At 38.7% G+C, this 13,662-nt stretch overlaps 1 protein-coding gene across 3 annotated transcripts in view; it reads right to left on the bottom strand.

Moving 5' to 3' along the window:
• Positions 1–2,801: 2,801 nt before the first annotated feature.
• The window catches only part of PIK3R5 (phosphoinositide-3-kinase regulatory subunit 5), a 185,590-nt gene continuing 174,729 nt past the window's right edge, over positions 2,802–13,662 (bottom strand). For all 3 annotated transcript variants that reach the window (XM_053710004.1, XM_053709995.1, XM_053709986.1), the window contains 4 exons: positions 8,719–8,812; positions 8,180–8,262; positions 5,671–5,783; positions 2,802–5,584 (listed from right to left, as the gene is read on the bottom strand). In XM_053710004.1, coding sequence (XP_053565979.1) covers positions 5,437–5,584; positions 5,671–5,783; positions 8,180–8,262; positions 8,719–8,812 — 438 coding nt within the window. In that variant the 3' untranslated portion in view covers positions 2,802–5,436. The remainder of the gene's footprint in view (positions 5,585–5,670; positions 5,784–8,179; positions 8,263–8,718; positions 8,813–13,662) is intronic.

Here is a 13,662-nt window from a genome sequence, read left to right on the forward strand (position 1 = left end):
GCCAAAAATGTATCTTAATCTTTAAAGTATAGAGAAGCCAAACTGCTCACATTGAAATAAACATACAAAAGAACATAATTAATACATGTTAATATGAAAATAACTAGTTTAAATCTGTTTAAATAGATAATAAAAACTAACAGAAGAACCATGTTTGGGCAAACCTAATTGCCAATGACTAATTGCTCATTGGCTGATAAAGACAACTCTCACACAGCTCTGTTGGTAGATATGGACACACCTCCACAAAACAAAATAATGATTAAATAAACCCCAGAACATCTAATAAAAATAAATTTATTACCTTGGGTTCTGATTGTGACTTCAGTGGTTTTTGGCTGAGATTTGGTAAGGAGCTGAAGCAGACACAGTGGTAAGTATTGTTTTCACTACTTTATCTCTGTGAGTCTGTACTTATATTATCATGTGTCATTTTCTGTGCTCCTCTAACATTTTAAAGGGACAGTCATATTAAAGTTAAACTTTCATGATTGAGATGTGCACAATCGTTTTATATAGACACTGAGGCAGCAGCTCCTACTAAGCATGTGCAAGATTCATAGTATATGTGTATATCCATTTTGTGATTGGCTGATGGCTGTCACATGATGCATTAAGAAGGAAAATGCATTTAACTTTGACGTTTGTCAGGAAAAAAATGAGTCTACTACTAATTTGAAATTCAAACTAAGTGTTTTTGTGTTGTATTTATCGATTATATTATTCTACTGTACTAAGTGGTCCTTAAATAAGTTGATTATGGATTTTGCGAAAATCTTCCCAACATACAAATAAAATATAAAATAAAGGGAAATAAAAATGTATTAAAGCATTTTATTATTGCACTGTTGCTTGGATATACCTTTGTGTTTTCCTTCTGTAAACGGATTAAACACATAGTTAAAGCAGCAATGCCCTATGTGGACTACATCTAGTTAGCCAATGGCAAGAGCTATGTGCATGCAGCCACCAATCACCAGCTAGCTACCTGCAGCACATTGCTGATCCTGAGCCTACCTAGGTATAAATATTTTAAAGCAACATTAAACACTAAATAAATTATTGATAGAATGATGTGTTCAGAGCAAATATTAGCCTGGGAATAATCTATACATGTATTTTTAACCCCTTCACTACCATGAGTTTCAGAGAAAACCTAAAAAATACCATAGAACATTTAGCATTTTTGCTATCACTCAATTTAAAAAGAAATAGAGCCTTGTTTTTTTTTGTTTTATTTACCTATCAAAGCTATTTATTTCTTTTAAGTAGACAAACCAAGGTATTGATCTAGGCCCCTTTTGGTATATTGCATGCCACCATTTCAAAGCCAAATGTAATCAAATTTAAAAAAATGTTAGCGTTTCTCACAGAATTTATTGACTCACAACTTGTGCAACCATGACACAAATGGTTGTAAAAGCTTCTCTGGGATCCCCTTTGTTCACACATAGCAGGCATACATGGCTTTGCCGTTGTTTTTTTGGTAATTAGAAGGCCACTAATTGCAGCTGCACGTCTTACTTCTGAAATTCCTGGCTGTGAAGGGGTTAATTAGTTAGCTAACAAGGACAATATACCTGTACAGTAGGTATTACCCTCTTATCTGACACCTCCCTGATCCCTCCCAAACAGCTCTCAGCCCCTCCCACACTCACACACTCCTCCCCACCATCTTAGATACTGGCAGACAGTCTGTCAGTATGACATTTTATTTAATTGTTACTTTCTGCAGTGTAGGATCCACCTTGAAAATGTATATATGTCTATAGAATATGTATTGTGACTAACATAAAAATCAGGATTATTCTTGCTAAGCACAGATGAAGGGAATGTTATGCAATTTGTTACTTTTGCAGCAGCTAAGTTAATTGTTGATAGGCAACATACATCATTAAACACCTTTTATGTTTGTTCAAAAACTGTGCTTGCACTACATTCCCTTAAAGGGACACTGGACCCAAATTTTTTTATTTGATGATTCAGATAGAGCCTGAAATTTTAAGCAACTTTCTAATTTACTCCTATTAACAATTTTTCTTCTTTCTCGTGCTATCTTTATTTTAAAAGCAGGAGTGTAAATCTTAGAAACCAGCCAATTTTAGGGTCAGCACCATGAATAGCGCTTGTTTATTGGAGGCTTAGATTTACCCACCAATAAGCAAGCATAACCCAGGTTCTCAACCAAAAATGGGCCGGCTCCTATGCATCACATTCCTGCTTTTTAAGTAAAGATAGCAAGAGAATGAAGAAAAATTGATAATAGGAGTAAATTAGAAAGGTGCTTAAAATGTCATGCTCTATCTGAATCATGATAGAAAATAATTGGGTTCAGTGTCCCTTTAATGAAGATACATTATACACATCTGGAAGCAATCTCTACACTTTACTGACTGTTATTCTGCAAGATAAGTATTATCTAGTCCGTTGTTTCTCAACCAAGGCCCTGAAGTACCCCCAACAGGGAAGGTTTTCATTATAGCTGAACCCGTGCACAGGTGAAGTAATCGGCACCTGCTCTCACCCATCAGCTGATTATTTTGCCTATGCAATGGTTCAGCTATAATGAAAACCTGGCCTGTTAGGGGTACTTACAGCGGTTGAGAAACACTCAGTCAATACAATAAAACCAGTACCAATAAACAAAACATGGTCAGTACTTCTTGTGTAGCATCTGGTGCTGCATCTCAGCATCCAGTGTCAGACTTGAGGAAAACAACATATTTGTCCTTTTTGTTTCTAGTTCCGTCTCGTCCAGCCTGAGATTCCCATATTATAGACAAAAAACAGATCCACAAATGTTTTATCCAAATCAAAATTTAATAAAATCATTATATTCCATTTTTTTAAATTACTTTATCATTTACAAGCACCAACATTTACAATTTCTAAGCCAGAAAGACAAAATAAAAAAAAATAATAAAATTAACCCTGCGAAAGAGTTAAAAGTGCACAAGAACAATTTACTGCAGTCAGCATAATTGTCATTTTTTAAATAATAATAATAATTGTTGTATTCCCAAATAAACTGTACAGATATGAAAACAAAGCAGAGAAACATGCGAAGGGAAATTAAAGGGATGTGAAATCCCCAATTGTTCTTTCATGAGTCCGACAGAGCATACAATTTTAAACAACTTTGCAATTTACTTCTATTATCAAAAGTGCTTCATTGAATTAATATAATTTGCTGAAGGGGCAGCAATGCACTACTGGGAGCTAGCTGGACACATCTGGTGAGGCATATGTGCATAGCAACCAGTCCCCACCTAGCTCTCAGTAGTGCATTGCTTTTTAACAAAGGATACCAAAAGAAGAAAGAAAATTAAATAAATTAGATAACAGAAGTAAACTAGAAATAAAACTTTAAACTGAATGCTCTGTTTGAGTCAGGAAAGTTTAATTGTGACATTACTGTCCCCTTAAAGTAAAAATGTGTATAAATGCATAGAATATATTAGCAAGTAATCACTGCATTGCAAAGTATGGATACAAAAATAATGTTTGAAAACACCACAAAATCCCTTGTTCAGCACAATTTACAAGGTTTAGCAAATCAAGAGAAGTTCATGGATGCACTCCTTAAAATGCCTGGGGAAATGTTACACTTATTGGGGCCAGTTAGGAACGATGTTAGTGAACTTATGCTCTGCTTTAACCAATGACTGCACAGAATGTTGCCGGGTAGAATACATTTTACTATAATTAAGACACTCCACAAGGTATTTTATAGCAAAAGCAGGATACTTAAATATGAATACTCACAGGTGTTTAATTTTACAATCCAACAATTTATGATTGATTCATTTCATATCCATTTAAAGGGGATAATGCAGATAATGAACAATATGGAATAAATAAAACATAGCTTATGTTCCCTTTAAATACATTTTAGCTGTCATATTGTGTAATTATTCTCCAGCTGATGACTGAGTATGTATATATGCAGACTTGATTTGCTGTCTGCCATAATATACTTACTCAAAAAACTCTTAAATGGAGGGTTTAGGGTTAAAATTAGCTGCCATTTTCCCTATATTTTTCCTGTCCCCAGGATTTAAGTATTATTATTGATTCTGAATCAAAGCAGACATAGACGTATAGCTGGTATCTGTAAATAGCAAAAGCTTAATCAGCCCTAGGTACAAGAAATAGCCATGGGGAGTGATATAAAATACATTTCCAGTGTATCCTCAATAATTAAACCATTAAACGGTCTTTAACTATCTCCTGCTTTTAGAAAAAGTTGTGCTTGTACGACGCTCCCTAGAAAGGCCAAAAAGCAAGTTCTGTAACCTGCAAATGCTGAAAATCAAGCAGTGTAAATAATTTGCAGCACTTTAGAACTGGGTTACAGATTTTGCCTTTTTACACAGAAGCAATTATTATGTCCCTTTAAGTGAATGTTGACTTTGACACAAATGACAATTAAGAACAAGTGGTTTGTGGGACAGTATCTAAGGCAAATAAATACAAGGGAATTAGAATTTCTTCTCTCAGTGTGTGATGCAATGCAAATCACACATAATATATTTATATACACAATGTAAATAACATTAAAGATAAAATTGTACATCTGCAAATTACAAAATCAGTGCAGTTAAAAGGGGAGATGAGAGAGACTGAACAGAAACGGGCTCTAGGGACAGAGAGAACTAAGACACAGTATTTATTATTCAAATTTAGACCAATCCAGCATTTATCAGATCCAAAATAGCTAGAGTTAACCCTACAGATTCCCGAGAGGGTTGCAGAGCAATCTCTCTGGCATCTAAGGGGTTAAAGCTAACATGAAGACTTTTCTGAAGAATGCCAAATGCGAAAAAAAGAGAATAACACAGAAGGTTTTGGGTGAAACAGGGAGACAAAGCTTTTAGGAAAGCAAAAGGGGGGAACCATTTAACAGAACCCCTAGCTGTCATCTAGTTAAACGTTAACTTGCACAATAAGTCTGCTACACATTTTAATGCAGATTGGTGCCCTTGGTCGTGGTTTTGCACTCCGTACGTGCCCTGAAGACAGCCTGACGCCATATCTGGTGCTGATTAGCCAGATAACATGACAATGTCTCCTCTCTAGCTATCAGTTACATAGAATCAGCAAAGTCACGTTTTTCATGGGGTTCCTGGTACCAACTGGATCACAGAAAATGATTCTGTTTAAAACAGCTGTTCTCATTGGACACATTAGTGCAATATTATCCCAGTTGTCCATCTGGATGATTTATTTCCCTATTACTCTTAGATAGTCAATTACTCTTATATAATGTTACAAGTTCTTTTGCACCCAAGTGGAGTGTCACTTTACCAAAATATTTGGTCATAAGCACCACCGAGTTAAGGGATCAAAGCTCAAACCACCAAAACAATCTGGTGGCTTCCGTTTTTAAATCCAGAACTGATATATGCTAGACATAGCACAGACGTCCCAGGGACTCTAGAGTTGAGCACCGCTGAAAGTAGCGACCGGCAAACATAGTAAGGAACAGAAATCCGACTGGTCCTGAAACGCATGGGACAAGGACGACATATTGATTCTCCTGGTCTGGTGGCTCACAGGCTTGTAGCACGGTGAAACCTCACACCTATGGAGCAGAGCCAGAGTTTATTAATAATACACAGCAAGGCATACAATGCATAGCACAAGGCACAGATATAACGATGTTCTTACTTTACAACCCGCTGAAGGATTTTACGCTCATCTTGGTCCAAGCAAAGGGGGAAGGTGCCTCCATGTTGTGCAATTATCTGAGCTTTGTCCACTTTAATTTGTGAAATGCTGATCTGCCAAATGGAAAAGAAAAAGAGTGTAATAGCAGGTAACCCATTAAAGGGACAGTCTAGGCCAAAAAAAACTTTTATGATTCAGATAGAGCATGTAATTTTAAACAATTTTCCAATTTACTTTTATCACCAATTTTGCTTTGTTCTCTTGGTATTCTTAGTTGAAAGCTTAATCTAGGAGGGTTATATGCTAATTTCTTAGAACTTGAAGGCCACCTCTTTTCAGAATGCATTTTAACAGTTTTCACCACTAGAGAGTGTTAGTTCATGTATTTTATATAGATAGCACTGTGCTCATGCACATGAATATATCTGGGAGCAGGCACTGATTGGCTAGACTGCAAGTCTGTCAAAATAACTGAAATAAAGGGGCAGTTTGCAGAGGCTTAGATACCAGATAATCACAGAGGTTAAAAGTATATTAATATAACTGTGTTGGTTATGCAAAACTGGGGAATGGGTAATAAATGGATTATCTATCTTTTAAAACAATAAAAATTCTGGTGTAGACTATCCCTTTAAATAATTTATTTATTTTATTGTAGAGGGGTCACATGTAAGCCTATAGGAAAAAAAAAACATGCTGAGTAGGGGACAAATCATGTTATGTAGAGGGGTCACATGTAAGCCTATAGGAAAAAAAACATGCTTAGTAGGGGACAAATCATGGTATGTAGAGGGGTCACATGTAAGCCTATAGGAAAAAAAACATGTTGAGTAGGGGACAAATCATGTCTTGTAGAGGGGTCACATGAAAGTCTATGGGGACAAATCATGTCTTGTAGAGGGGTCACATGACAGTCTATGGGGACAAATCATGTCTTGTAGAGGGGTCACATGACAGTCTATGGGGACAAATCATGTCTTGTAGAGGGGTCACATGACAGTCTATGGGGACAAATCATGCCATGAAGAGGGGTCACATGATGGTCTATGGGGACAAATCATGTTTTGTAGAGGGATTTAATTACAGTCTATGGGGACAAATCATGTTATTTAGAGGGGTCACATGAAAGTTTTTGGGGACAAACCATGTTATGTAGAGGGGTCCCATGAAAGTCTATGGGGACAAATCATGTTATGTAGAGGGGTCACATGAAAGTCTATGGGGACAAATCATGTTATGTAGAGGGGTCACATGACAGTCTATGGGGACAAATCATGTCTTGTAGAGGGGTCACATGACAGTCTATGGGGACAAATCATGTTATGTAGAGGGGTCCCATGAAAGTCTATGGGGACAAATCATGTTATGTAGAGGGGTCACATGACAGACTATGGGGACAAACCATGTTATGTAGAGGGGTCCCATGAAAGTCTATGGGGACAAATCATGTTATGTAGAGGGGTCACATGACAGTATATGGGGACAAATCATGTTATGTAGAGGGGTCACATGAGAGTCTATGGGGACAAATCATGTCTTATAGTGGGGTCACATGACAGCCTAAGGGGACAAATCCGGTCTTGTAGAGGGGTCAAAGTCTCTGGGGACAAATCATGTTATATAGAGGGGTCAAATAAAAGTCTATGGGGACAAATCATGTAATATAGAGGGATCAAATAAAAGTATATGGTGACAAAGCCTGGTTGTAGAGGGGTCATATGAAAATCAATGGGGACAAATCATGTTATATAGAGGGATCAAATAAAAAATTATGGGGACAAATCATGTCATGTAGAGAGGTCACATAATAGTCTGTGGGGGCAAATCATGTTATTTAGAGGGGTCACATGAAAGTCTATGGGGGCAAATCATGTTTTGTAGAGGGGTCATGTGAAAGTCTATGGGGACAAATCCTGTCTTGTAGAGGGGTCACATGAAAGTCTATGGGGGCAAATTCTGTCTTGTAGAGGAGTCACATGAAAGTCTATGGGGACAAATCCTGTCTTGTAGAGGGGTCACATGAAAGTCTATGGGGACAAATCCTGTCTTGTAGAGGGGTCACATGAAAGTCTATGGGGACAAATCACGTCTTGTAAAGGGGTCACATGAAAGTCTATGGGGACAAATCACGTCTTGTAGAGGGGTCACATGAAAGTCTATGGGGACAAATCACGTCTTGTAGAGGGGTCACATGAAAGTCTATGGGGACAAATCAAGTCTTGTAGAGGGGTCACATGAAAGTCTATGGGGACAAATCACGTCTTGTAGAGGGGTCACATGAAAGTCTATGGGGACAAATCACGTCTTGTAGAGGGGTCACATGAAAGTCTATGGGGACAAATCACGTCTTGTAGAGGGGTAACATGAAAGTCTATGGGGACAAATCATGTCTTCTAGAGGGGTCACATGACAGTCTATGGGGACAGATCACGTCATCTAGAGGGGTCACATGACAGTCTATAGTGACAAATCATCTTATGTTGAGGGTTATCACATTAGGTTAACAAACCTGATTAAAGTTCTTCTTTGTCTTTGAGTTCTGGCGTTTCACCACCTCCCTCACCGTGAGATTTAAGCATTCCATTTTGGCATCTGAAGAATGAGACAATAGTAAGTAGCCGGCACATCACATACAATAGACCTTCATTTTAACAAAAATGATTAGAGCTATACAGTATAGGGCGGTTACATTTTGTGAAAAAAAAAAATGGAGAAAACGATTTACTTTAACATGAGGAATTAAATGAATCAATGTTAATGGATAATTGTTCATGGGAGAATAATATATTGCTATAGTTACTGTCGCACATACACCGGAGAGCTGCAGGTGTTACTATCAGGTTTTGAAACATGTATGAGAGACTGGTGCTAGTTCACATGGCCTACTGGTGTATGCTCAGTGCACAATCATGTGATCCTGTAATAATGGTTTATGGGAGCTTTTTGGAATTTAAAAACCACACTATACATTTCAGACTTACTCTTATGCCCCTTTAAAAGAACTAAACAATGTATCGGTTCTAGAAAGTAAATCCAGAGGACACCTACTCAGCTCCTCGTAGGTCTTGCAGGCTTTCCTGAAGCTCACAGAGGTGCAAACCTTTTCACCGTTGCTCCAGCGGCTGCGGCCAGATATGCTCGACTGGTGGGAACAAAAAGAAACATAAAAGATGAATAAAATATCTCAGTGATATGATTCCCTATGGTCACTTCACTTTGTAGCAATAAAATCCATTTCAAGAGGATCCTACCTCACTTCCCCAGAGTACATGAGGTTATTTTACTTTGGTAGACAGTGAGGATTTGACCTGTTCTAAAGTTTAAAAGTAAACACTTTGTAATATAAAATGCTACATTATACATAGTAACACAACTTTGCAATATCCTTTAATTATTTATTTTGCACAGGGAAAGATTCATAACCCTAACTTTCCAATGTGTCTGTCGCCTATTTGCAGTTTGCTATCTTATCACATCTGCTGAAATGCAGAGTTTAGGATAGCGGCAAGTCTTTAGTCCCAGACTAAAAACCAGATTAGCTCCTACAAATAAGACAAGCGGTGGGCGGAGTTTGTCCATTGAAAAACACTTGCAGTAAAGAAGGTGTTAATCTGTTCTAATAATTTTCAGACTCAGCTGATATGTTTATCTGTTGGAAGACTGTAAAAAGGGTTTACTGCACTTAAACCCTTACCATAACCTTAACCTTAGCCTAAAATTTAGCCTGAAACTAACTGACCCATAAATGTAGTCTTAAACCTTAGTCTAGCCCTAAACACAACCCTAGTGCTAACCTGACCCCTAACCCTAAACACAACCCTAGTGCTAACCTGACACCTAACCCTAAACACAACCCTAGTGCTAACCTGACACCTAACCCTAACCTGACCCCTAACCCTAAACACAACCCTAGTGCTAACCTGACCCCTAACCCTAAACACAACCCTAGTGCTAACCTGACCCCTAACCATAAACACAACCCTAGTGCTAACCTGACACCTAACCCTAAACACAACCCTAATGCTAACCTGACCCCTAACCCTAAACACAACCCTAGTGCTAACCTGACACCTAACCCTAAACACAACCCTAGTGCTAACCTGACACCTAACCTGACCCCTAACCCTAAACACAACCCTAGTGCTAACCTGACAGCTAACCCTAAACACAACCCTAGTGCTAACCTGACACCTAACCCTAACCTGACCCCTAAACACAACCCTAGTGCTAACCTGACCCCTGACCCCTAACCCTAAACACAACCCTAGTGCTAACCTGACCTAAACACAACCCTAGTGCTAACCTGACCCCTAACCCTAAACACAACCCTAGTGCTAACCTGACCCCTAACCCTAAACACAACCCTAGTGCTCACCTGACCCCTAACTCTAACCCTAAACACAACCCTAGTGCTAACCTGACCCCTAACCCTAAACACAACCCTAGTGCTAACCTGACCCCTAAACACAACCCCAGTGCTAACCTGACCCCTAAACACAACCCCAGTGCTAACCTGACCCCTAACCATAAACACAACCCCAGTGCTAACCTGACCCCTAACCCTAAACACAACCCTAGTGCTAACCTGACCTCTAACCCTAAACACAACCCTAGTGCTAACCTGACCCCTAAACACAACCCCAGTGCCAACCTGACCCCTAACCCTAAACAAAACCCAAGTGCTAACCTGACACCTAACCCTAAAAACAACCCTAGTGATAACCTGACCTAAACACAACCCTAGTGCTAACCTGACACCTAACCCTAAACACAACCCTAGTGATAACCTGACCCCTAACCCTAAACACAACCCTAGTGCTAACCTGACCCCTAACCCTAAACACAACCCTAGTGCTAACCTGACCCCTAACCCTAAACACAACCCTAGTGCTTACCTGACCCCTAACCCTAAAAACAACCCTAGTGCTAACCTGACCCCTAACCCTAACCTGACCCCTAAACCTAATCTTAAAGACACAGTAAAGTCACATGGGTTGGACAGTGAATGGAATTTTAAACAACTTTCCAATCCAATATTATAAATTTTTCATTGTTGAATAATAAATCTTGGTAGGCTGATAGAAGGAGCGTGCACGTGTCTTTAGCCACCTTGTAGCACTGTGTGCAACAATATTTATAGCAATATTATACATAGTTGCAAACACTGTTTCTCTAGAATGCTAAACACACGTGCACACTCCTGAGCTTCTATCAGCCTACCAAAATTTATTATATAACAATGATTACCAAAAGAACAAAACATATTTGATATTACAAATAAATGGGAAAGTCTTTTTAAAAAACTGTATGCTCTATTCAAATCCTGAATCTTTAAAAGAACATGAAACCCAGAATAATTCCCTCATGATTCAGATACAATTTTCAACAACTTTCCAATTTACTTCTATTTTATAATTTGCTTAGTTCTTGTTCAAAAGTATACCTAGGTAGGCTCAGGAGGTGGGAGCTAGCTGCTGATTGGTGGCTGCACATGTATAACTCGTGTCATTGCCTGTCCAATGAATTCAGCTAGCTCCCAGTATTGGATTGCTGCTCCTTCAATAAAGGATACCAAGAGAATGATGCAACATTGACAACAGAAGTAAATTGGAAAGCTGTTTAGAAATGTATAATCTATCTGAATCATGAAAGGAAAATTTTGGGTTTCATGTCCCTTTAAATCTGAACCCTAACATTTAACCAACCACTAACCTTAACACTGATCTCCAAACTAGCTCGAACCCAGGCACTGATCTTACACCTACCTACTTATATTTAGCCCTAACCTTTAGCTCTAACCCTAACCTTTAGCTCTAATCCTAACCTTTAGCTCTAACCCTAACCTTACCTCTAACTCTAACCTTACCTCTAACACTAACCTTAGCTCTAACCCTAACCTTACCTCTAACCCTAACCCTAATCTTACCTCTAACCCAAACCTTACCTCTAACCCTAAACTTTATCTCTAACCCCAAACTTACCTCTAACCCTAAACTTACCTCTAACCCTTACCTTTATCTCTAACCTTACCTCTAACCCTAACCTAACTTCTAACCCTAACCTTACCTCTAACCCTAACCTTACCTCTAACCCTAACCTTTATCTCTAACCTTACCTCTAACCCTAAACTTACCTCTATCCCTAACCTTTATCTCTAACCCTAACCTTACTTCTAACCCTAACCTAACTTCTAACCCTAACCTTACCTCTAACCCTAACCCTAACCTTACCTCTATCCCTAACCTTTATCTCTAACCCTAACCTTACCTCTAACCCTAACCTTACCTCTAACCCTAACCTTACCTCTAACCCTAACCTTTACCTCTAACCCTAACCTTAACTCTAACCCTAACCTTTAGCTCTAACCCTAACCTTACCTCTAACCCTAACCTTACCTCTAACCCTAACCTTACCTCTAACTCTAACCCTAACCTTACCTCTAACCCTAACCTTTAGCTCTAACCCTAACCTTACCTCTAACCCTAACCTTAGCTCTAACCCTAACCTTAGCAATAACCCTAACCTTAGCAATAACCCTAACCTTACCTCTAACCCTAACCTTACCTCTAACCCTAACCTTTATCTCTAACCCTAACCTTACCTCTAACCCTAACCTAACTTCTAACCCTAACCTTACCTATAACCCTAACCTTACCTCTAACCCTAACCTTACCTCTATCCCTAACCTTTATCTCTAACCCTAACCTTACCTCGAACCCTAACCTTACCTCGAACCCTAACCTTACCTCTATCCCTAACCTTTATCTCTAACCCTAACCTTACCTCTAACCCTAACCTTACCTCTAACCCTAACCTTTATATCTAACCCTAACCTTAACTCTAACCCTAACCTTACCTCAAACCCTAACCTTACCTCAAACCCTAACCTTACCTCTAACCCTAACCTTACCTCTAACCCTAACCTTACCTCTAACCCTAACCTTACCTCTATCCCTAACCTTTATCTCTAACCCTAACCTTACCTCTAACCCTAACCTTACCTCTAACCCTAACCTTACCTCTAACCCTAACCTTACCTCTAACCCTAACCTTACCTCTATCCCTAACCTTTATCTCTAACCCTAACCTTACCTCTAACCCTAACCTTAGCAATAACCCTAACCTTACCTCTAACTCTAACCCTAACCTTACCTCTAACCCTAACCTTACCTCTAACTCTAACCCTAACCTTACCTCTAACCCTAACGTTTAGCTCTAACCCTAACCTTAGCAATAACCCTAACCTTAGCAATAACCCTAACCTTACCTCTAACCCTAACCTTACCTCTAACCCTAACCTTACCTCTAACCCTAACCTTTATCTCTAACACTAACCTTAGCAATAACCCTAACCTTACCTCTAACCCTAACCTTTATCTCTAACACTAACCTTAGCAATAACCCTAACCTTACCTCTAACCCTAACCTTACCTCTAACCCTAACCTTTATCTCTAACACTAACCTTAGCAATAACCCTAACCTTACCTCTAACTTTAACCTTTAGCTCTAACCTATCTAACTCTAACCTTACCTCTAACCCTGACCTTACCTCTAACCCTAACCTTACATCTAAATCTAACCTTACCTCTAACCCTAACCTTACATCTAACCCTAACCTTACCTCTAACCCTAACCTTACATCTAACCCTAATCTTACCTCTAGCCCTAACCTTTATCTCTAACCCTAACCTTTATCTCTAACCCTAACCTTAGTTCTAACCCTCATTTTCATTTTATTTCTCTTTGACTGTTTTCAAGTTCTCTTTTATTATTAACTTTTTTTCTGTAAGGGTTTGAAATCGATTTTGTGATACCGTGTTCTTCGCAGTAAAACAGATGCCATTTCATTGATTATAAAAGAGTTTCATTCACAGGAACAAATCTTTATGAACTCTGCAATGTTGAAGTGTTTTTTGTTCAGCGAGATTTCTGTTTCAGGTTATATTGAATCAAAGCCATTGAGTTACCCACATTTGATTATATTTATAATT

Source organism: Bombina bombina, chromosome 1, assembly GCF_027579735.1.
Source record: "Bombina bombina isolate aBomBom1 chromosome 1, aBomBom1.pri, whole genome shotgun sequence".
Classification (NCBI taxonomy): Eukaryota; Metazoa; Chordata; class Amphibia; order Anura; family Bombinatoridae; genus Bombina; species Bombina bombina.